Below are 26,050 nucleotides of genomic sequence, written 5' to 3'. Positions count from 1 at the left end.
TCAATTAGTCAACCATTGTTTGGAGTGGCAACCAAATCTATAGGGTGGCAAGGCAGAAGTGTTTGCCAATACCATCAAATGATTGCTTCCTTACTCAGCATGTTGGAGAAAATAATCTATTGAATTTTGTCCTTGCAATGGTCCTGAGTAATATCTGATCGCCATGTGGGGGGGGGGGGGGGCAATAGTGATCACTAGCATCAGATTTCAGATTTTTAGGCAATGGACTGCAGCAGAAACAAAAGTTTAAATTAAAGTCATACTTATATTCAAAGAAACCATGCAGGTTCCTCCGCTAAAATGAAGATTATAGTAAACTGAAACCCAAGTTACTAAACAGGGAGATTCGTAGGGAAATAATCCTCAAAAAGAAATACTTCACCAGGTATAAAGTGAATAACTGTCGGGAGAGCAGGGATGAGAAAACATATAATTGGAGACAACTAAAGCCACTATCAAAATTGTCCAAGGGGCAGTAGAAAAAAAGCACTGCAGATGGGTGGTAATGATGGTAAAGATTTTGCAGTTAATCAGAAGCCAGAAAGTGATTACAGATCTCATGGGGCTTTTGAGATTTAGCAGGGCATGTTAGCTTTGAGAAACAAGATATGGCTAGAGTGCTAAATGGATACTTTGCATCTATTTTCATTACTGCAAACGATGCTAAGGTACCAGTCAGTGGTGCTCTTAAAATGGATTTCAATGAAGAAAATGTATGGTTGATTAGACAGCTGGACCTGATGGCATTTATCCCTGAGAACTGACAGAAATGGGAGATGTATTAGCTTGTAAATTTAATAGCTCTTTGAGGTTTCGGGTGATTCTAATGGACTGTAGGGGGGATTACATGGCGTCAGTATTTTAAGAAGGGGAAGAAATCAAAATCAAACACTGGGAATTATAGTTAGTTTAACACCAGTTGTAAGGAAGATTCTGGAATGCATTGCAAGGGATGGGGTATATGATCATCTGGAGAGGTTAGCAATTATTGGAGAATTCCAGCATGACTTTAGGAAATACCTGACTGACCTAATTGAGGTCTTTGAGCTCATTCATGGGCAATGACAGTCTGGTTGTGGATATATACCTAATTTTCAGAAAGCCTTCAATGAAGTGTCATACAGGAGGTTGTTGGGTCATATTTCATTGTGCGGGATTGTCAGTCAGATATAATGCTGGATAGGGAATTGGTGCATTGTCATAGTCCGGGAGTCATCATCAATAGAAATACATTTGAATGGGTTAGGTCACAATTGAAGTCCCACAGGACGCTATGTTGGGACCATTGTTCTTCATTTTCATAAAATGATTTGGATGAGGGCATTAATGAAACCATTCAGATATTTGCATATGACACAAAATGTGCACAGCATTTGGGAATTTAGACTAAATAGGCTTCAGAAACGTTTAGCCAAGGGAATGGGGATGTGTGTGGCAGTTGTCCTTTGTAAAGAAAATGCAGTCTGATGCATTTGTGTCTGGGCAAACTCTCGGCGTACATAAACTACTTCTGTACCTCTAATACACACTGCAAATCAGGAAACTGTGCACCTCCAATTAATGATTTTCCAAATATTAATTTTAAGAAGGAAGAATGTGTTAAATATTTTACAGCAGGACTGTAAAAATGGAAACCAATTGATAATGGCGAACATGGTGTGGTAGATTTCCAAGGGTGCAAAAGGAGCTGCAGTAAAGGTAGGGGGAGGGAGCATGCAGGCAGGAATACAGTGCAAGGTTGAGGCCTGATGGTTTGAAAGGGCCTATCAGTAGTTTGAGTCTCATTCCCCTGAAACCATTTCCACCTCATGGTTGTTAGTCCCAGCACCTCCCAATACTGCCAGATTCCAGAAACCCCCAATACTGCCAGATTCCAGAAACCCCCAATACTGCCAAACTCTGTCCCCAAAGCCACTGAACCCTCTCCCAAGACCTGCTGGTACCTGCCCATACTTTACACCAACTTCCAAATTCCAGAAACATTCTTCAGTGCTCAACTCCCCGCTCGTCCCCCAAAGACTGTATTCCTAGAACTCTCTGATCAAGAGCCATCCAAATGCTTTCAGATCCTTTGACCTCCCTCCCAATGCTCCCAGAATCTCTTTCCCACTGATCCCAGAATATGTCCCAACGTTTCAAGAAATTTCCTCAGCAGTATTGTCAAAGTCTTAAGAACCGCCCTCCCAGTGTCGTCAGATCCCGAGACCCCTGCAAGGCTAGAAAACTGCACCCTAGTACTGCCAGACCCCCAAGTCCCCTTCCAAATGCTTCCAGATCTGTCCCAACCCATACATGTCAGTGTCCCTGGTTATACGATCTTGCATAACACCCCTATTATAAAACTTCCAAAACACCCCAGGCAACCACACGAGATCTGCCAGTATAAGAAAAATTGTTCAGTCTTCAACAGGATTATTTCAGTGCAGAAAGATTATGCATAAAGAAACATGTTACATTGGTCTCAGTAAGTTTTTAAATGACATTTCTGAGAATGGATATTAGATAAAAATGTTGCTGCAATTGGCAGAAATAAGCAACTGGGAATAATACTGACAAATTATTAACATTTGCACATATGCAATGCATTTACTTTCTGCACCAAGCCAATGCTGTAAAACGAATGAACTTGGAATATTAAAAAAATTCTGTTTTGATTGGTCGCCAGCAAAAGGCGTAAAAAACTTAACCCAAAAACTGAACATGTTCTTTCACATTTTTCATTTGGTTTCTTCTAGGTTTATTTAACTTTCTATGCATGTTTAATCCATAGAGTACTGGAGATTTTTTTCAATTTCCATGATGATTTTTTACAAACTGGTGAAATGAGGTGAATTTTGTGCTCAAGATGAAGGATTTCAATGCTGGAGTGGAACATTTTTCCACTCCTTGTATTCAGTACAAGTATTATGGTAAACTTCCCAATGCTCTGCTCAATAATGTTCCTTAACTCCAACCTCACTAAAATGCCCCCACTGTGCCATACTGACAAATCAATTCCCTACATTAGTCAATCTGATAAATTGGTAATTTCACTCACTCAGAATCTAATCCCTGGTTACTGGTCCTTTTCTGTAGTCTTGGACTTACTAGTAACTGATTCAATCTGCTCAACCTCATTTTATTTAGGAATCTTCAGCAATAGAGAGAAGACTTTCCTAGGCATTTATTCAGGTGTTTTTCATTTGTACTTTCGACTTGTTAGCATTTTTGGGTTTCTGCCAACTTTTTTGAAACTGTTGATCAGTTTTTCTAAGTTCTGTAGGTTAGCATGTATGTAGTAGAGTTTTTTGAAGGGACTGATTGCATAGATGTAGTAAATGCAGTGGATGAAGTAGAAATGGATTTTCATGAGGACACTAATAAGGAGTCTCACGAGGCTCGTCACCAAAGATCAGGCAAGATACCGGGACTATTTTCACAGGAGCAGAGAAGGCCAAGAGAAGATTTAATAGAACCTTTTAAAATGGAGAAGGGTTTTGATGGAGTTACTGAAGAAAAACTATTTTCTCTGGATGAGGAGTCAGTGACGAGGGCTCATCGATTCACTGAAGGGATGTCAGGTGGGTTGGGATGGTTGGCAGGTAGTCTGCAGCAATCTGTTGGTACCAACACACTAGCATCTGCATGCAGGAGGTGACCATACATCACTTTGGCAGTTGATGATTGCATGCAGAGGCTCCAATTAACAAGGTAGGTGTTGCTGCTAGGCAGGAAAAACACAAGATACATGTGAAGGCCTTGACTGACCATTACGTTGGATGGTTTTTCAGAATCGCACAATCACAGCGTTTTGTGACATATATGAAATAAAACATGCCAGGTAGATCAGCTAGCAAAGCCTGATTGGCATACTGGCAGGTGACACCATCAACCATAGTTAGAGAAACATGGTCCACACCTACCAGATAATGGCTGCAGGAACAGTCTGCACAAGGTCCGGGTCAGCAGACAGCCAGATGCAGTGGTGTGCTTTTTACCGCCGACAGAAACCAGTCACCTGCAGCCTCAAGCTTCCATATAGGGCTTCCTTTCCCTTCATTTTTGTCCATCACTTCTTGGCAAAGACTGCTAATGATTTGAGGCACCCTCTGTTATATATATGAACTTGTATTTACTCTGTACAGCTACCAGAGGGCTCATCCCCTGGAGTCAGAAGGGATCCCATAATCCCTTGTGAGAACAGGTATTTAAGGAGGCCTCACAGGTTGGAGACGCACTCTGGAGACCTGCAATAAAAGACTAAAGTCACACTTTACTTTGAGCTCACAGTATTCAGTCTGACTCTTTCTCCATACATAACTAGCGACGAAATACAGATAACGAACCCAATGATGCAGAGAACAGTGGGCATCCTGGCGAAATTCTCAGAGGGAGATGATTGGGAAACTTTTGTGGAGCGACTCGACCAATACTTTGTAGCCAACGAGTTAGATGGGGAAGAGAACGCTGCCAAACGAAGGACGATTCTCCTCACCGTCTGTGGGGCACCAATGTATGGCCTCATGAAGAATCTGCTCACTCCAGCGAAACCCACAGAGAAATCGTACGACAATTTGCGCACACTGGTCTGAGAGCATTTGAACCCGAAGGAAATCGTTCTGATGGCGAGGTACCGGTTCTACACCTACAAACGTTCTGCAGGCTAGAAAGTGGCAAGTTATGTCGCCGAGCTAAGACGCTTTGCAGGACATTGCGAATTTGAAGGACATTTGGAGCACATGCTCAGAGACTTTTTCGTACTTGGCATTGGCCACGAAACCATACTTCGCAAACTTTTGAATGTAGAAACCCCAACCTTGAATAAGGCCATAGCGACAGCCCAGGCATTCATTGTCACCAGTGGCAATACGAAGCAAATCTCTCAGTACACAAGTGCTGCTACAAGTACTGTGAACAAAGTGATGTTTTTAGAAACATAGAAACATAGAAAATAGGTGCAGGAGCAGGCCATTCAGCCCTTCTAGCCTGCACCGCCATTCAATGAGTTCATGGCTGAACATGAAACTTCAGTACCCACTTCCTGCTTTCTCGCCATAACCCTTGATCCCCCGAGTAGTAAGGACTTCATCTAACTCCCTTTTGAATATATTTAGTGAATTGGCATCAACTACTTTCTGTGGTAGAGAATTCCACAGGTTCACCATTCTCTGGGTGAAGAAGTTTCTCCTCATCTCGGTCTTAAATGGCTTACCCCTTATCCTCAGACTGTGACCCCTGGTTCTGGACTTCCCCAACATTGGGAACATTCTTCCTGCATCTAACCTGTCTAAACCCGTCAGAATTTTAAACGTTTCTATGAGGTCCCCTCTCATTCTTCTGAACTCCAGTGAATACAAGCCCAGTTGATCCAGTCTTTCTTGATAGGTCAGTCCCGCCATCCCGGGAATCAGTCTGGTGAATCTTCGCTGCACTCCCTCAATAGCAAGAATGTCCTTCCTCAAATTAGGAGACCAAAACTGTACACAATACTCCAGGTGTGGCCTCACCAAGGCCCTGTACAACTGTAGCAACACCTCCCTGCCCCTGTATTCAAATCCCCTCGCTATGAAGGCCAACATGCCATTTGCTTTCTTAACCGCCTGCTGTACCTGCATGCTAACCTTCAATGACTGATGTACCATGACACCCAGGTCTCGTTGCACCTTCCCTTTTCCTAATCTGTCACCATTCAGATAATAGTCTGTCTCTCTGTTTTTACCACCAAAGTGGATAACCTCACATTTATCCACATTATACTTCATCTGCCATGCATTTGCCCACTCACCTAACCTATCCAAGTCACTCTGCAGCCTAATAGCATCCTCCTCGCAGCTCACACTGCCACCCAACTTAGTGTCATCCGCAAATTTGGAGATACTGCATTTAATCCCCTCGTCTAAATCATTAATGTACAATGTAAACAGCTGGGGCCCCAGCACAGAACCTTGCGGCACCCCACTAGTCACTGCCTGCCATTCTGAAAAGTACCCGTTTACTCCTACTCTTTGCTTCCTGTCTGACAACCAGTTCTCAATCCACGTCAGCACACTACCCCCAATCCCATGTGCTTTAACTTTGCACATTAATCTCTTGTGTGGGACCTTGTCGAAAGCCTTCTGAAAGTCCAAATATACCACATCAACTGGTTCTCCTTTGTCCACTTTATTGGAAACATCCTCAAAAAATTCAAGATTTGTCAAGCATGATTTCCCTTTCACAAATCCATGCTGACTTGGACCTATCATGTCACCATTTTCCAGATGCACTGCTATGACATCCTTAATAATTGATTCCATCATTTTACCCACTACTGAGGTCAGGCTGACCGGTCTATAATTCCCTGTTTTCTCTCTCCCTCCTTTTTTAAAAAGTGGGGTTACATTGGCTACCCTCCACTCCATAGGAACTGATCCAGAGTCAATGGAATGTTGGAAAATGACTGTCAATGCATCCGCTATTTCCAAGGCCACCTCCTTAAGTACTCTGGGATGCAGTCCATCAGGCCCTGGGGATTTATCGGCCTTCAATCCCATCAATTTCCCCAACACAATTTCCCGACTAATAAAGATTTCCCTCAGTTCCCCCTCCTTACTAGACCCTCTGACCCCTTTTATATCCGGAAGGTTGTTTGTATCCCCCTTAGTGAATACCGAACCAAAGTACTTGTTCAATTGGTCTGCCATTTCTTTGTTCCCAGTTATGACTTCCCCTGATTCTGACTGCAGGGGACCTACGTTTGTCTTTACTAACCTTTTTCTCTTTACATACCTATAGAAACTTTTGCAATCCACCTTAATGTTCCCTGCAAGCTTCTTCTCGTACTCCATTTTCCCTGCCCTAATCAAACCCTTTGTCCTCCTCTGCTGAATTCTAAATTTCTCCCAGTCCCCAAGTTCGCTGCTATTTCTGGCCAATTTGTATGCCACTTCCTTGGCTTTAATACTATCCCTGATTTCCCTAGACAGCCACGGTTGAGCCACCTTCCCTTTTTTATTTTTACGCCAGACAGGAATGTACAATTGTTGTAATTCATCCATGCGGTCTCTAAATGTCTGCCATTGCCCATCCACAGTCAACCCCCTAAGTATCATTCGCCAATCTATCCTAGCCAATTCACGCCTCATACCTTCAAAGTTACCCTTCTTTAAGTTCTGGACCATGGTCTCTGAATTTACTGTTTCATTCTCCATCCTAATGTAGAATTCCACCATATTATGGTCACTCTTCCCCAAGGGGCCTCGCACAATGAGATTGCTAATTAATCCTCTCTCATTACACAACACCCAGTCTAAGATGGCCTCCCCCCTAGTTGGTTCCTCAACATATTGGTCTAGAAAACCATCCCTTATGCACTCCAGGAAATCCTCCTCCACCGTATTGCTTCAAGTTTGGCTAGCCCAATCTATGTGCATATTAAAGTCACCCATTATAACTGCTACACCTTTATTGCATGCACCCCTAATTTCGTAACGTACAGGGCACGTCATAAATACCTGCAGCTGCACGTCCGCAGATGTCTCAGAGTCCACCATCAAGGGTGATGAATGCAAGGCCATTAACACCTAGTTGGCGCTGCGGGGTTGATCATAGTTTCCATTCATGCCGATTCAAAGGACAGGTTTGCAAGGGCTGTGAACAATGGAACACCTCCAACAAGTGTGCAGGCGAGCTGCAAAACCTGTTAAACCTGCAAACCAACATGTTGCCGAGGAGGACAGATCCACGGAGGATCACGACGAACCAGAGCCTCAGATAGAGATGGCAGAGGTACATGGGGTGCACACATTCACCACGAATTGTCCCCCGATAATGCTGAATGTTGAACTAAATGGACTCCCGGTGTCAATGGAACTGGACAGGGGCACGAGCCAGTCCATCATGGGCAAAAGATTTTGAAAGATTGTGGTGCAACAAGGCCTCAAGGCCAGTCTTAACTCCAGTTCCCACGAAACTAAGAACTTACACAAAAGAACTGATTCCTGTAATCGACAGTGCTACCATAAAGGTCTCCTACAATGGAGCGGTGCACAAGCTACCACTCTGGGTGGTACTGGCCGATGGTCCCACGCTGCTCGGCAGGAGCTGGCTGGGAAAGATACGCTGGAACTGGGACGACGTCCGAGCGCTATTGCCCGCTGACGACACTTCGTGTGGCCAGGTCTTAAACAAATTTCCTTCTCTGTTCGAACCAGGCATCGGGAAATTCCAAGGAGCAAAAGTGCAGATCCATCTAATCCCGGGGGCGCGACCCATCTATCACAAGGCGAGAGCAGTACCGTACATGATGAAAGGGTAGAGATCGAGCTAGACCGGCTGCAAAGAGCGGGCATCATTTCACCGATCGAGTTCAACGAGTGGGCCAGTCCAATCGTTCCTGTCCTCAAGGGAGACGGCACCATCAGAATCTGTGGCGATTACAAAGTAACTATCAATCATTTCTCCCTGCAGGACCAATACCCACTACCAAAGGCCAACAACCTCTTTGCAAGGCTGGCGGGAGGAAAGACGTTCACGAAGCTGGATCTGACTTCAGGCTACATGATGCAGGAACTGGAGGAATCATCGAAGGCCCTCACCTGCATCAACACGCACAAAAGGTCTTTTTGTTTATAACAGGTGCCCGTTTGGAAGCCGATCAGCGGCGACGATATTCCAGAGAAACATGGAAAGCTTACTGAAGTCGGTCCCGCACACCGTGGTCTTCCAGGATGACATCTTGGTCACAGGTCGGAACATAGTTGAGCATCTGCAGCACCAGGAGGAGGTTCTTAGTCGACTCAACCGCATGGGGCTCAGGTTAAAACGCTCGAAGTGCGTTTTCCTGGTGCGTGAAGTGGAGTTCTTGGGAAGGAGGATTGCGGCGGACGGCATCAGGCCCACCAACGTGAAGACGGAGGCAATCGAGAACACACCGAGGCCACAGAACGTGACGGAGCTGCAGTCGTTTCTGGGACTCCTGAACCACTTTGGTAACTTCTTGCCAGGTCTTAGTAAAACATGTAGTAGTTCTAGCCGTGTGCTATGAAAAGGGGGTGAATGGGTTTGGGGCAAAAGCCAAGAAAATGCCTTTGTAAAAGCGAGAAAATTGTTATACTCAAACAAATTACTTGTGTTGTATGATCCATGTAAGCGTTTGGTACTAGCATGTGATGTGCGTCATATGGCGTTCGGTGTGTATTGCAACAAGCTAATGATTCTGGGAAACTGCAACCGGTTGCTTATGCATCCAAGAGTCTGTCTAAGGCTGAGAGAGCCTATAGCATGATTGAAAAAGAAGCATTAGCATGTGTCTATGGGGTAAAGAAAGTGCATCAATACCTGTTTGGGCTAAAATTTGAATTGGAAACTGACCATAAGCCACTTATATCCCTGTTTTCCGAGAGTAAAAGGATAAATACCAACGCATCGGCCCACATCCAGAGATGGGCGCTCACGTCGTCCGCATACAACTACGCCATCCGCCACAGGCTAGGCACAGAAAACTGCACCAATACTCTCAGTAGGCTGCCATTGCCCACCACAGGGGTGGAAATGGCACAGCCCATAGATCTAGTCATGGTTATGGAAACATTTGAGTTGAGCAATCACCAGTCACTGCCGGCAGATCAAAACCTGGACAAACCAGGACCCCTTATTATCTCTAGTCAAAAGCTGTGTGCTTCACGGGAGCCAGTTCAGTGTCCCAGTGGAGATGCAGAAAGAGATTAAGCCGTTCCAGCGGCGCAAAGATGAAATGTCTATACAAGCAGCCTGTCTTCTGGGGGCAATTGAGTAGTGGTTCCACCTTCATCAGTGACCTCCACGGTACCCACCCAGGCATCGTAATGATGAAAGCGATAGCCAGATTCCATGTGTGGTGGCCTGGTATCGATGCGGACTTAGTCCTGCATTCACAGATGTAATACATGCTCGCAGTTAAGTAATGTACCCAGGGAGACGCCGCTAAGCTTATGGTCTTGGCCCTTCAAACAGTAGTCTAGGGTACACGTCAACTATGCAGGCCCGTTCTTGGGTAAAATGTTCCTCGTGGTTGTAGACGCGTATTCCAAGTGGATTGAATGTGAGATAATGTCGGCTAGCACATCCGCTGCCACTACTGAAAGCTTGAGGACCATGTTTGCCACTCACGGCTTACCGATGTCCCGGTGAACGACAACGGGCCATGTTTTACCAGTGTTGAGTTCAAAGAATTCATGATGCATAACGGGATTGAACATGTCACATCTGCCCTGTTTAAACCAGCGTCCAATGGTCAGGCAGGGAGAGCAGTGCAAACCATCAAGTAAGGCTTGAAGAGGGTAACTGAAGGCTCGCTGCAGACTCGCCTATCCCGAGTCCTGCTTAGCTACCGCATGAGACCCCACTCACTCACTGGGATCCCACCTGCTGAGCTGCTTATGAAAATAGTACTTAAGACAAGGCTCTCGTTAGTTCACAGGTACATGAACAGGTAGAGAGCAGGCGGCTTCAACAAAGTACATACCATGATAGCGCAAATGTGTCGCGCGAGATTGAAATCAATGACCCTGTATTTGTATTGAATTATGGACAAGGTCCCAAGTGGCTTCCCGGCAATATCGTGGCCAAAGAGGGGAGCAGGGTGTTTCGGGTCAAACTTTCAAATGGACTCATTCACCGGAAACACTTGGACCAAATCAAACTCAGATTTACAGACTATTCTGAGCAACCCACCTTTGACCCTACCTTTTTTGATCCCCCAACCGGCACCACGGTTGACCACGAAGCAGAACCTTTCATCCACAGCAGCCCAGCACACCAGGCAGCCCAGCGAGGGTCCAACAAATGATTCAACAATACCAGTTTTTACACTGAGACGATCAACCATGGCAAGGTGCCCAGATCAATTCACATTGTAAATAGTTACACTATTGACTTTTGGGGGGGGGGGGGGGGGGGGGCGGCGGAAGAGTATCGTTATATATGTAAACTTGTATTTACTCTGTATAGCCACCAGAGGGCTCATCCCCTGGAGTCCCAAGGGATCCCATAATCCCTTGTGAGCACAGGTATTTAAGGAGGCCTCACAGGTTGGAGAGGCATCTGGAGAGGTCACACTTTACTTTGAGCTCACAGTGTTCAGTCTGACTCTTTCTCCATACATAACACCTTCGGAGTCTTTTTATTTCCCCCTTCAATTTGTGAATAATTATGCAAATGAATTCACCAAGGAAACTTGAGTTCTATTAGCACATTGCCATTTGGGGGCGATTAACCGGATCTTAATCTTTCAGACATGATTTGCACCAATCGAGGAAAGTCAGTCACTTGGGAGCCGAATTTGGTGCAGGTTGCACCCATAGCTTCCGAGGATCTGCTGGAAATAGATGTTTTCTGGGCAATTCCTCTGGAAGGACCGCTCGCAAAAAGCAGATCTGACCTGGCCGTGAGTCGGGCGGCAGGGAGAAGGGCTCCGAGTGCTGCAGCACTGCACATCACGGCTATGGTGCAGGTGCTGGACCATCAGGAGTGGGACTGCTGGAAAAAAGTTTGGTGGATGTTGCTTTACTTTATTGCTGATGCTCATGTTTGATTTCAGTTGCTGTTATCGCATCCAAATGTGTCTAGGCTGATGTAAACTTTTTTCTTTGACCTTGCTGAAAGACCTTCATTGAGAAGCCCAATGGCGAAGGCAAAATAATGATGAATAAGTGAAAAGTCACATTTTGTTCTTCCAAGCTGATTAATTAATTCTGTGACACAGTCCTTCAATAAGTTCTCAGGGAAGCACTACATATCACAGAGGGTGAGAGGGCTAGGGTTAGAATGATCTATTGTAAGCCTGAGGCAGCTGCAGGCTCTGACAACATTTGTCTGGGATGAAAAGGGTATAAAGTTACAGCTATTCGACTTTAGGGGCAGCACGATTACAGACCAAACGGAGGAAGGATTACCGTCAATAGAACACAGCAAGAGACAAGCGCCATGGTGACTCAGTGGCCTATCGTTGAGGTTTCAATGACTAGACTGTCACTATTGCCTTGTTAATGTGTCTTTCTTTGTATTGCAAGGAAACTACTTCATAAAATCTGTTCTGATTCATCACAAAAGAAGTGTACCCAGCATGCCTTGTTCTGGTGATGGACACAAGTCTATTCTGAGAGATGTAATTAATCTGACACATCGAGTAACCCTCACAGCACATAAAGCGTGTTGTGATGGCCTGATGACCGTATCCATTATACAGTGCAGTCATATGTGGATGGGAAGATATTCCTGATAAAGCAGGAGCCCTGAGGGACAGATGTGTGGTGCCTTGTGAGAAACACATATGACGTTAAAATCAGACACTCACCAAGAGAGGGTCAACAATGTGAGAGTGTATTTACAAGTGCACAATAACAAAGGCTACATAACATTATTACATTTACAAACATTTACACTACCAACACCCACCCCCCTACCCGGCACCACCACCTTTATTCTCCCCCCCACCCCTTGAAGCGATGCCCAAGCTCCTCTTCCTCGCCCCGCCTATGTCACGGCGTCCTGCTCCCCTCCCCCTCTCTGCCTCTGGTTAATGAGGCTGTGCAGGAGGGCAGCGGGATGTCTGCAGACGTTTGCGTCTTGGTGAGAAAACAGGGGGCGCGGCCGAAGGTGCCGGAATCTCCTGCTCCTCTGGACCTGTCTGCCTTGAGGGTGTGGGGTCAGGGGCTTGAACTTTTTTTTTTTTTTTGAAATTCGTAGCCAATCGTTCCAATTCTTTGTCAAATCACAAACGCCAGAGGTCACCTTGCACACGCCAAGGATCACTCTGCGCCAATGCTCTTAGCCAAAAGGCCTAGAGCCACTGCACCGTTCCTGGAAGTACTGCAATACCAGGTTCGTGCCATGGAGGTGGATGGGTCAGGTCCCCCACACACCTCCGTGGAGGTGGATGGGTCAAGCCACCCCACCCACCTCCTGTTTCCAAAAAAGCAAGCATAAACCTTCCTGATCCAGGGAGAACCACCCGGAGGTCATGGTGGCTGGTCAGGTCAGTTACGCATGATCTTAGCCAAAAGGCCGAGAAGCGAACTGTGCCTCCAGAAGCCATCTCTTGCCTCAACGCTCTCGGTTGTGCGCTCCAACACAGTGATGAGCAGGTCCATCTGGTCATCATGCTGCTGGGTGAAAGTGGCCATGCTGGGAGCTTTCCCAGTCATGGTCTGGAGCATATCGTGACCGATCTGCATGCTTAGTCCGTGATAGCTGGACCATCTCCAGAATTGCAGAGAGCCATGGTGAATCCTCAGGTGGATGCTTGCTCCTGGTTAGTTCTGGCGCCTTGCTTGCCTTAGCACCACGGCCTCTGCACTTGGTTGAGCTTGCCAGTGTGGAGTCCGTTCCAAACCGCAGGAACTCGGAGGCCGATGCCGAGGTTCTGCTGACACCTGGCTCACATGGCAGGAGGCTGCTGTCATTCTGTTCCTGCTCCTGGAGCTCAAAGATGGGCCCTTCTCCCTCCTCGCTATACTCTTCTTTTTCTTGCCTCAGGGTGGCGGAGTTGGGAGCGGTGGAAATGTGTGATCTGGACGGGGTGGGGGGGGGGGGGTGCAGGAGGGCTGGGGGTGACGTCGACGTGGAAAATGTTGTGGTCTGAAGGCTTCTCTGAAGGCCAAAAGGTAAATGGTGTGCCTTGATCCGTGCTGTTCGAGTCATCATCTGCAAGTAGAGGACGACATTTCAGTCTGTGGGGAGGTGGGGCGGGCGGTAGGGCAGGTGGTGCTGGTCAAGCTGAGATGTCAGCCGTGCCATCTCACATTCTGCCACCAAGGAGTTCCATCTCATCATCATAGGCAGTCCCTCGAAATCGAGGAAGACTTGCTTCCACTCTAGAAATGAGTTCTTAGGAGACTGAACAGTCCAATACAGGAATTAAAGTCTCTGTCACAGGTGGGACAGACAGCCATTGAAGGGTGGATGGGACTGGTTTGCCGCACGCTCCTTCCGCTGTCTGCGCTTGGTTTCTGCATACTCTCGGCGATGAGACTAGAGGTGCTCAGCACCCTCCCGGATGCACTTCCTCCACTTAAGGCAGTCTTTGGCCAGAGACTCCCAGGTGTCGGTGGGGATGTTGCATTTTATCAAGGAGGCTTTGAGGGTGTTCTAGAAAAGTTTCCTCTGCCTACCTTGGGCTTGCTTGCCGTAGGAGTTCCGAGTAGAGTGCTTGCTTTGGGAGTCTTGTGCCAGGCATTCGAACAATGTGGCCTGCCCAGCGGAGCTGGTCGAGTGTGGTCAGTGCTTCGATGCTGGGGGTGTTGGCCTGGTCGAGGACGCCAACGTTGGCACGTCTATCCTCCCAGGGGATTTGTAGGATCTTGCGGTCCTGGACGAAGGTCCTGGTGCTGCCCTGGACAATGTGGACCACTTTCCATACCTCGGGAGCCTATCAACAAGAGCAGACATCAACGACGAGATTCAACACCGCCTCCAGTGTGCCAGTGCAGCCTTCGGCCGCCTGAGGAAAAGAGTGTTTGAAGATCAGGCCCTCAAATCTGCCACCAAGCTTATGGTCTACGAGGCTGTAGATACCCGCCCTCCTGTACGGCTCAGAGTCCTGGACCATATACAGTAGACACTCAAATCGCTGGAGAAATACCACCAACGATGCCTCCGCAAGATCGTGCAAAAGGCCAACAAAGTGCGGTAAACCGTGAGTGCATTAACATTGCATGTCCTTTCATGCCATGAGCATCGCTCACACCGGAGATTAGCATGCTGTGGCATCGGATCTGCATCAACATTTGTGATTGCACGGCGGCGGGCACCCACCAATGCCAACGCATGCTCCTCCAGCAGACCACCTCTGCAGCTCCCCCTCCCGCCACTCTCAGGCTTGCTGCCTTGGATGCTTTTTTCTTCTGCACAAAGTAACATTGCAGTCTTTAGTCCCTTTGCTGATGCTGCCCCCACCCACACAGATCTGGAGCAATAACAGTTTTGGCGTTGGACAGAAGGGGGCGAATAAATTTGTACTCACTCTTGCTGCCGCAAGAAAATCGTTCTAATGTTTCTGGCATTGGTCCCCATCCACTCAACATTGCCCATTGCGCTCACGATCTCACCGATCTCCTTCCAAATGCATTGGTATTGGGGTGGTGAGGGCTTGCCACGACCATCCCGGATGAGGTCTTTGTATCTGCGCTCCACCTCCATCACGAGCTCCTCCAATTCCTGCTCATTAAACCAGGGAGCTCTGGGCCTGGTTTTGGCAGTCTTCATTGCTGATTTCTGGCCACTCATCGTCAATGATGAAACGAATGGCTGCTCAACAGTTTGTGCGTCTCAATTTCTCAGACTGTCCCCTCTGCAACCCCCAACTCTCTCCTCTCCAACCTCTAACTCCTCTGCTCTCAAATGCCAACTCTCTCCTCTCCCCTCTCACACTCGCAGGTGGAATAAAGTGGTGTGTCTTTATGCGCAGTAGAACAATCAGCCTCAAACGGCCCCGAAATGACGACATGTCGGAAGACAAAAACAACAAAAAAAATCACGAAGTCTCGCACATGTGCATTGGAGGCCCTCCGAAGATCCCCGAGTGGAGAGGCCTCCAACTGCCACACAGTGATGACGGCGGTTGCTCACTCCTGCTCCAGCCCGGCAACTGCCGCTGCTCGCCGATGATGCTGACGCCCACACAACGGAGCCAAAAGTGGCTCCCGACTGGACCCGGCGGCAGCAGGTGGCAGAAAGGTAGCTGCCGCCCGGGAGCTGCCGAGAAATGGGCGGCGACCAAATTCAGCCCTTTGGTCTCTGAACTTTTTAGCACTCTGCACTCTTAACATGTTCCACAAACCAGCTGGACCTATTCAAAGTCCTAGGACATTTCAGACAGTTTAAAAAAAAAAATTCTAAATGACCATACAACAATCGCAACAAGACAGTGCAATCAGATATAAAACACATTGTGCTTCTGGCACAGCAGCAACTATGGCTCCTGATCAACCCCATTTCAGATCACTGAAAAAAGAACATTTAACTTGGTTTGTAATACCCGACACTGATCAATGTTGTTCAATTTCAACTCCATAAATTGTCTTGGAGGATTTATTCCCCTCAATTATATAAAATAAGCTAAAACCTTTCATTAGGGAGTACTCTTTCAAAGAGCTAGTAGTCCTTCTTTAATCCACCAAATGTGCAATTAGAAAATAAAATGATGGCTTAGTTTGCAAAGGCAGCGTACAATGGAGCCATACAGACCAAACGGGGCAAGGTTCAATCCCTGCGTGGTGCTGAATTAGCAAATTTCAGCTGGGGATTAAACAAACAAACTTATATACAGGTGCAGCGTCGAGAATTTGGAGTTCCAGAATGTTCCGGAATCCGTCATTTTCCAACATTCCATAGACTCTGGATCAGTTCCTATCGAGTGGAGGGTAGCCAATGTAACCCCACTTTTTAAAAAAAGGAGGGAGAGAGAAAACAGAATTATAGACCGGTCAGCCTGACCTCAGTAGTGGGTAAAATGATGGAATCAATTATTAAGGATGTCATAGCAGCACATTTGGAAAGAGGTGACATGATAGGTCCAAGTCAGCATGGATTTGTGAAAGGGAAATCATGCTTGACAAATCTTCTGGAATTTTTTGAGGATGTTTCCAGCAGAGTGGACAAGGGAGAACCAGTTGATGTGGTATATTTGGACTTTCAGAAGGCTTTCGACAAGATCCCACACAAGAGATTAATGTGCAAAGTTAAAGCACATGGGATTGGGGGTAGTGTGCTGACGTGGATTGAGAACTGGTTGTCAGACAGGAAGCAAAGAATAGGAGTAAATGGGTACTTTTCAGAATGGCAGGCAGAGACTAGTGGGGTACCGCAAGGTTCTGTGCTGGGGCCCCAGCTGTTTACACTGTACATTAATGATTTAGACGAGGGGATTAAATGTAGTATCTCCAAATTTGCGAATGACACTAAGTTAGGTAGCAGTGTGAGCTGCGAGGAGGATGCTATGAGGCTGCAGAGTGACTTGGATAGGTTAGGTGAGTGGGCAAATGCATGGCAGATGAAGTATAATGTGGATAAATGTGAGGTTATCCACTTTGGTGGTAAAAACAGAGAGACAGACTATTATCTGAATGGTGACAGATTAGGAAAAGGGGAGGTGCAACGAGACCTGGGTGTCATGGTACATCAGTCATTGAAGGTTGTCATGCAGGTACAGCAGGCGGTTAAGAAAGCAAATGGCATGTTGGCCTTCATAGCGAGGGGATTTGAGTACAGGGGCAGGGAGATGTTGCTACAGTTGTACAGGGCCTTGGTGAGGCCACACCTGGAGTATTGTGTACAGTTTTGGTCTCCTAACTTGAGAAAGGACATTCTTGCTATTGAGGGAGTGCAGCGAAGGTTCACCAGACTGATTCCCAGGATGTCAGTTCACCGGACTGACATATCAAGAAAGACTGGATCAACTGGGCTTGTATTCACTGGAGTTCAGAAGAATGAGAGGGGATCTCATAGAAACGTTTAAAATTCTGATGGGTTCAGACAGGTTAGATGCAGGAAGAATGTTCCCAATGTTGGGGAAGTCCAGAACCAGGGGTCACAGTCTAAGGATAAGGGATAAGCCATTTAGGACCGAGATGAGGAGAAACTTCTTCACCCAGAGAGAGTGGTGAACCTGTGGAATTCTCTCCCACAGAAAGTTGTTGAGGCCAATTCACTAAATATATTCAAAAAGGAGTTAGATGAAGTCCTTACTACTAGGGGCATCAAGGGGTATGGCGAGAAAGCAGGAATGGGGTACTGAAGTTGCATGTTCAGCCATGAACTCATTGAATGGCGGTGCAGGCTAGAAGAGCCGAATGGCCTACTCCTGCACCTATTTTCTATGTTTCTACGATCGGTAGCAGGGTCGTCCGGAATCCGTAAAATGTTCCGGAATTCGGACCCGATGACACTGTCGACCTTGGGGTCCCGCCACTGCCCGACCTCGGGCCTCGCCGCTGCCCGACCTCGGGCCTCGCCGCTGCCCGACCTCGGGCCTCGCCTCACCGTCGCTCGCCTTGCCGCCATTGCCCTTGTCTCGGGGCCCGCCCGACCACCTCCTCAGCGAGGCCAGCCCGCCCAGCAACATCCTCAGCAGGGCCGGCCCAATGCCGACCTCCTCAGTGTGGCCCCGCCTGACAACATCCTCGACAGGTCTCGGCCCGCCAGATGACCTCCTCAGGAGGGTCTGCCCTATCCGACAACAGGGCGGGGCCCCGCACGACAACCTCCTCCTCGATGGGCCCCGGCTGGCCCAAACAGCTCCTCGGCAGGTTTCCCCCACCCCACCCCCCGCAACCCACACCCCTCCTTTGTGACGTTCCAAAATCTGGAAATACCCGAACCTGGTCTCAGGTCTTTCCAGATTCGTGAAGTCAGAAATAAAATCGAAAGTCCAGAAAAGCCCGGAATCTGGAACGACGTTGGTCCCAAGGGTTCCGGATTTTAGGCGCTGCACCTGTATTACGTCTTCAGGAAATCACAAGGCACTTCACCTTATAGAAGTGTAGTCACAGTTCTGGTGTAAGAAAACTACAGCAGAGGAGGAAATTCATCCCCTTTATTTAATAGCCCTATTCCAGGTTACTTGATGTGGAAATCCAAGTTGAACAAAAACCTCTTAAATTACCCAGTCAGCTTGCTAGTTAATTTTGCACTAAAGATTTCAACTTTGTGATTCGTTTATGATTCCCAATTTTGCGAGGTGCAGCGCCACCGGCAGGGTTATTAAAATCAAGCACGAGACCACACGCTGGATTTGCTGCTCGTTGGCTATTACATGGTAGGTGCATTGCAGGGGGATGAAGGAGGCTCTGCAACCAGCAGGCACGGCCCTTGTATTAATACTTAAAATGAAGACAAATCAGGTCCATGCTGATTTTCATGTGCGAGTCCACCCACAGCATTCGCCTCACTTATAAAAAAAATAAGTGCACCAACCCAACAGGAGGTGAGGCCTGCTTAGTAGGTTCTCTTAACACTCGTCTGTTATTTTTTTGCCTTCATTTTGAAACTGTTTTTCGTTGTGATTATTTAGAAAATTGTGCATTCATCATTTTGTGTATATTTTTGTTGAGTCCCTGGTGCTGCCTTTATGCACAATCCTCACTTTTGCTGTGCTGCACTTGGATTGAACATGCCAAATAGCTGTAACAATCCATTATGAATGATGTTCTGCCTCCCCGGTGCCAAAGTAATGACCATCAATAAGCATGTGCAGAAGATTGTACAGAGCGAAGGGGAACAAGCCAGAGTCTTGGTTCATGTTGGAATCAATCATGTAAAAAAAAATTATAATTGGGGTCCTGCAAAGGGAGTTCCACCAATTGGGAATCGGATTAAAGAGCAGGACCTTGAGGGTAGTAATCTCAGGATTATTCCCGGTGTGCTAGTTAATATAGAAACAGCAAGAAATGCATCGCTGGAGACATGGGGTAAATTTTTGTCTTCATCACCTGATAATGTGGTGGGATGCATCACAAACCCTTTATAGAACCAGTCCATTGAAATAAGACAGCATACAAACAAAGGGAAACACTCAAAAAGGAGATGATTAGGGTACAGGCTAGATATATTCCCACAACAAATAAGTAGATGGAAGGTCACGATATTTTGGCAGGGAGAGTGGTCAAGAACAAAGTCATTTAGAAGTACTCCCGGTAAGCAAAACTTGCTAACACTTACCATATTTCATCCAACTATAATATGCCATGCATTGGTAGCCTCACAAATAGTACATTCTCTGTTCTCATGCTGACCTGATGGTTAGCAATGTTCCCCGCATTTATAACCTTCACGCTGTCCCCCTCCTCTCCAAACAGTTTATCTTGGATCCAACAGGACTCTGGGTACTTTTCAGCTCATCACATCTTTGTTCAGAGATAGGCTTGTAGATGAAGGTGAAAAAATAGGATCCCACCTAGTGACCCATTGATGGGACAGAAAACACTTACACCCCTCTTCTGGGTTCAAATTAATGTTGGGACACAAGTCTGTGCCCAAATAAATTGGAACTTATACTCTGGACATGAGAAGATCTTTTTAACAAAAATATGCAATTGCATCCTTGGTAAAATAAAGGGTAAAGTACATATTCTGCAGGTGGGAATTACTTCTGGGAGTCAAAGTTTTCAGTTTTTTTCTTTAATGGAATTCAATTATTTTGAGGATAGAGGGCCTACCTGGTGAGAAGCACAGCATTATCATGGTGAGCGATTCCATTGTCAGGGATGGCATTTCCATTACCATTGCGGGAAAGAATAGATTTCTGCCACTTACAAAAACTATCAAGTGATTTGCCAGCATGATGATTTATTTCCAAGCTTGGCTAAAATGTAAATATAAAAGACAATATGTTAAGAAACAATCAAATCTCAAACATTTTTTTAAATTCTATATGCTACTTTTGGCCTTCAATTTCTTTACAAACTAAAATATACAAATAAACAGAATCAGAGCCCTAAACAACAACCACCATCTGCACTTGTCTTACTGAAATGTCATCTTGCACATGAAAAATCAGTTCTTATTTTCTTTATCTAGGACCACTAGTTAGGCCATTCAAGACCTGGAAGTGACATCACAAGCTCCAACTAAGGCAAATAAATTTAGGAGAACGGGTCTAAAATTAGCACAGGTGCATTTTAATATTGAAATCAGGTCTGCACTCAGTTCAAGCTGCCACCAGAGCTGCCTTAAACAAAAGGCCCTGACCATTTTAGTTATGGCCCAAACTCTCGTGCAGATTAGGCATGAGCTTCTGAATTGCTAAATTGGTTATCAATGTGGCAGTTTTAGGCCCATAAAATGGGCACAACAATGTTAAATGTAACTTCCACTATGATATATTTTCAGCTTGCCAAAAAAGCAGCAACATTCAGGTTTCCTCTACCAACACTCAGCAAAGAGGAAGGAGCAGAAAGAGCAAAATGATTTCAGCTGGTGCAAATAGTAATAGAAATCTACCTGTACTTTTTGAAATTGCAGCATTACGCAAAAATTACAAAGCACTCTTCTATTGCTGTAGCCCTTCATCTGTATCATTTAAACTACTTGTTGCTGAATAAAGCTTCTGAAGAAAACATGAGGATACGACATGATTTCAGTTGTATATATTTCAAAATAATGGTCTTGATGGCAAACAGATGAATTGCCTATTATGTAAAGTCATGTTCATTCTTAAAATGCTATGCATCCTCCACATACTACAGGAAGAGCGCCTACAGGGGGCAAAATTGACCCATTTTGCGACGCCCATTAGTGTCTCCGGGAGGCACAAAGCACTTTTCACATCAGAGGGTGGGGGCGATACTGGGTCCCAAGAAATTGCTCGGGAGTTTGCGTAGTGCCCCGAGCTACCGCCGATGACATCATCGCTGTGCACGACGACCCCTCAGCGTCACACGCTGACCCCTTTCCACCCTGCGGAGGATATTGCCTGCGAGTCTGGCGTGAGTGGGTGTCAGCTTCGGGGTCGCGAAGCTGGACGACATCCGCTCGCGGGGCAGGAGGTAAAGGGGAGGGCGCCTGTGCACCGCACTGCCATCTTTGCCGTTTCGCCGACTCTCGGGTTGGTTCCAATACTTGCTCACGTGTGTGGTCCAGGCTGCCATCGTGCAGCCCGGCACTCCATTTTGGGTGCTGGGCTGAAGCCCTGGTACCACGCTGCCCTGGTGGTCCAGCGGAGGCCATCAGAGGTCTTGCAGAGTGTGCAGCAGCCTCCCTTTTAAACGTCAGCACTATACGGAGATTGTGCTCCACTTCCTTTGAGGGGCGGCAAGACCAATTTAGCGGCCGGGGCGCAGGGCAATTTCAGCCCCTACCAGTTTGCCTCTGAAGGCAACATATATATATAGCAAGAATGTGAAATGTCCAAATTTTGTCGATAGGCAATGTTACACATGGTTTCCTGCTCCTGCCTCCTATAAAGACTTCGGGGGAGAAATTTGAGAAAATGGCTGCAATGCTAACGGAGCACAATTCATCTAGAGGGGGTGGAGTTTGTTGGTGCAGCGCTTACCTTCCATGCAACACTGTCCTGGTGGCGTTGCTGGAGGCATTCGACCCCACATTTGGGTGCAGGTGCAGCTGATACATCCTTGCTATACAGTACAAATGCACACGAGGCCCATGCTTGAGAGAAGGTCAGTCTGTGACCTGTCCTTTATTCCTTGGCACTCAAGTGATGGAAGTGGGTAGAGCTTGCCCTTTTATATCTGAAGGTCGAGGTTAGGAGTGTCTCCCACAAGTTCACCACCTTGTGGTCATTGTTCTCACAGTGTACAACTTAGGTCAGATTATACATGGGTTACAATGCTGGTTGAATACATGACATCACCCCCCCCAAAGTCTTATTGGGATCACAGGTTGAGTCTCTCTGGTGGTTTACGCTCTCTTGTAGAGCGCCTGAGTTGGGGCTCTGGCCTGAGTGTCTGCTGTTTGCGGTGCCTCGGGCCTGTCCGGACTGCCCACAGTGACTGGGCTCTCCTCCACTTGGTTCCTGTGTTCGGTCACCTGTCGTGGAGTGAACTCTATATCGTGTTCTTCCTCTGCTTCGTCCATGGGGTTGCTGAATCTCCTTTTTGTTTGATCCACATGTTTGCAACAGATTTGTCCATTGGTAAGTTTAACTACCAGAATCCTATTTCCCTCTTTGGCAATCACAGTGCCTGCGAGCCATTTGGGCCCTGCAGCATAGTTGAGGACAAAAACAGGGTCATTTACATCAATACATCGCGCCCTCACATTCCTGTCATGGTAGTAATATTGTGACTGGCGCCTGCTCTCGACAATTTCTTTCATGGTGGGCTGTATAAGGGATAACCGGGTTTTGAGCGTCCTTTTCATTAGCAGCTCTGCGGGTGGAACCCCTGTGAGCGAGTGTGGTCGGGATCTGTAGGCCAACAGGAAGCATAATAAGCGTCTTTGTAGGGAACCCCCTTGAATTCTGAGCATCCCCTGTTTGATTATCTGCACTGCTTGTTCTGCCTGGCCGTTTGAGGCCGGCTTGAACGGTGCCGTTCTGACATGGTTAATTTCATTGCCTGCCATGAATCCTGGAATTCAGTGCTTGTGAAGCACAGGCCATTGTCGCTGACCAAGATGTCCGGTAGACCGTGGGTGGCGAACATTGCCCGTAGACTTTCTACCGTGGCAGAGGATGTGCTTGAATTTAAAATGTCACACTCGATCCATTTGGAGTAGGCGTCTACTACAACCAAAAACATTTTTCCCATGAAAGGACCTGCGTAGTCCACATGGATGCGTGATCATGGCTTGGCGGGCCAGGACCAGGGGCTAAGGGGGGCTTCACTGGGTGCATTTCCCAGCTGGGCACACGTGTTGCACCTGCGAACACAAAGTTCCAGATCTGCGTCTATCCCTGGCCACCAAACGTGTGACCTGGTAATTGCCTTCATCATGACAATGCCCGGGTGCTCATTGTGGAGTTCTCTGATGAACACCACTCTGCCCATCTGGGGTATGACTACGCGGTTTCCCCACAGTAGGCAATCGGCCTGAAATCGAGAGTTCATCCCTGCACTCTGCCTCCAGCTCAAATTTCCTGCCAAACAGGTACTGGTACATTTTCTTTACCGCATATACACATGCTAGCGCCTCCTTTTCTACCATCCCGTAGCCCCTTTCTGCATGGGACAGACTTCTGAAGGCACAAGCTACCAGCTGTAACTGACTCTTGGCATTGACATGCTGCAACACACACCCGACACCATAGGACGACGCATCGCACGTTAACACAAGTTTCTTACATGGGTCATATAGAGTTAGCAGATTGTTGGAACATAACAAATTGCGTGCTCTATTAAAAGCCCTTTCCTGGCTGTCCCCCCAGACCCATTCGCAACCTTTGTGTCGGAGCACGTGTAGCGGCTCTAGCAGCGTGCTCAATTTGGGAAGAAAGTTACCAAAATAGTTCAGGAGCCCCAGGAACGAACGCAGCTCCGTCGTGTTACGGGGTCTGGGTGCTCTCTGGATTGCTTCAGTCTTGGAAGCAGTTGGGCTGATCCCATCTGCTGCTACCCTCATCCCCAGGAATTCTACCTCTGGAGCTAGGAAGACACACTTCGCCTTTTTCAGTCGCAGCCCGACCCGGTCCAGTCTGCATAACACCTCCTCCAGGTTGTGGAGGTGTTCTTCAGTATCGTAACACGTGATGAGGATGTCGTCTTGAAAAACCACCATCCCTGGAATCGACTTGAGGCTTTCCATATTTCGTTGGAAGATCGCAGCGGCTGAGCCAATCCTGAACGGACATCTGTTGTACTCAAACAACCCCTTGTGCGTCGTGATGGTGGTCAGCTTCTTCGACTCACTCGCCAGCTCCTGGGTCATCTAAGCTGAGGTCAGGTCCAATTTTGAAAAAAGTTTGCCATCGGATAGCGTCGCAAAGAAGTCCTCCGCTCTCGGTAGCGGGTACTGGTCTTGGAGTGACACCCGATTGATGGTGGCCTTGTAATCACCACATATCCTGACCGACCCATCCGCCTTGAGCACCGGCACAATCGGGCTTGCAAGTGGAGGAGAGCCCAGTCACTGAATTCGACTGGCGAGATGATGCCTTCCCTCAGCAGGTGGTCCAATTCACCTTCTATCTTTTCCCGCATCATGTATGGCACCGCTTTGGCCTTGTGGTGTACTGGCCTGGCGTCCGGGTTTATGTGAATCACTACCTTGGCCCCCATGAAAGTGCCAATGCCGGGTTGAAATAATGAGTCAAACTTGTCCAGGATCTGTGAGCATGATACTCGCTCCACAGAGGAAATTGCATCGACATCGCCCCATTTCCAGTTCATGACAGAAAACCAACTCCTCCAGAGTAGTGCGGGACTGTCCCTGGGACAACCCAGAGTGGCAACCTGTTCTCCGAATCTTTGTGGGTCACGACTACCGTGGCGCTGCCTAGCATCGGAATGATCTCCTTTGTGTATGTCCGTAGCTGTGCGTCAATCGGCGATAATTTTGGTCTCCTGGCCTTGGACGCCCACAACTTTTCGAACTGTTTGATACCCATCAGGGACTGGCTGCCCCTCCGTGTCTAGCTCTATTGATACTGGGGTGCCATTGAGGAGCACTTTCATCCTTATCGGTGCTGTCCTGGTGTATGAACTGTATACGTGCTCCACATGAACTCGCTGAACTTCAGCTTCCAGCGATTTCCCCCAGCGTTCATTTCTGCAGGTAATTTGCTCATCTCTGCAAACTCCGGCTGAGTGTGTACCTCCACGCCTCCAACATGAGCTGCTGTTGGAAACAAAAAGGTCCCTTGCCAGTTGATCGTCCCTGACTGCCCCGGTGATTGTCTTTGAGTGCGCCATTAACAGGTGTTGATGGCCCCATTACTGGCCGCATTGTCCCTTGCAATGGTGTGAATCACCGTTCAGCTTGCCATTGTCTCTGTCGAACTCCCCCTCTGGGTTTGACTACATGTTGGGGCATGCCCGACTGCCCTTGTCTGCCTGGAGAACTGTGTGCTGCTTTAACAATGTTGAATCTCTGTCCCAACCATTCCTTAACACAGTCCCTCTCGTCTGTTCTGCTAGTGGCCATGCTCATGTGGTTTAAATCCCAGTTTCTCTTCGCCATTGATACGTCCTTGCTATACAGTACAAATGCACACGAGGCCCATGCTTGAGAGAAGGTCAGTCTGTGACCTGTCTATTATTCCTTGGCACTCAAGTGATGGAAGTGGGTGGAGCTTCCACTTTTATATCTGAAGGTCCAGGTTAGGAGTGTCTCCCACAAGTTCACCACCTTGTGGTCATTGTTCTCAGTGTACAATTTAGGTCAGATTATACATGGGTTACAATGCTGGTTGAATACATGACAGCTGCGTTCAAGCCTCGCACAGCCTCTGGAAGCGAGGCTGTGGAACTCAAGGAATTGTGGGCATTGAAGAGGCCTGAGAATTAAAGTGGCCATGCACACTGAAGCATTCCAAATTAAAAAAAGGTGAAATAATGCAGTTTTCAGCCCGTTCTGCATTATAAAAACAATTAACATTAAAAAGTCCTAAATATGAATATTCAGTTCTGAAAGCTGAATTCCCTTACTAATCTCAGAA

The 26,050-nt window shown here is 47.2% G+C and overlaps 1 protein-coding gene and 1 pseudogene across 1 annotated transcript in view; both read right to left on the bottom strand.

Annotated features, from left to right (window-relative positions):
* Positions 1-26,050, bottom strand: part of LOC139229187 (A disintegrin and metalloproteinase with thrombospondin motifs 6-like) — a 175,725-nt gene that overhangs the window by 122,843 nt on the left and 26,832 nt on the right. Inside the window, exon 6 of the mRNA XM_070860839.1 lies at positions 20,151-20,296. Within this exon, the coding sequence (XP_070716940.1) occupies positions 20,151-20,296 (146 nt within the window). The remainder of the gene's footprint in view (positions 1-20,150; positions 20,297-26,050) is intronic.
* LOC139229445 (U2 spliceosomal RNA) lies at positions 12,783-13,014 on the bottom strand (annotated as a pseudogene).

This window comes from Pristiophorus japonicus, chromosome 18 (genome assembly GCF_044704955.1).
Source record: "Pristiophorus japonicus isolate sPriJap1 chromosome 18, sPriJap1.hap1, whole genome shotgun sequence".
NCBI lineage: Eukaryota > Metazoa > Chordata > Chondrichthyes > Pristiophoridae > Pristiophorus > Pristiophorus japonicus.
The sequence above is the reverse complement of the archived record's forward strand: the minus strand, read 5'-3'. Positions and strand labels throughout refer to the sequence as shown.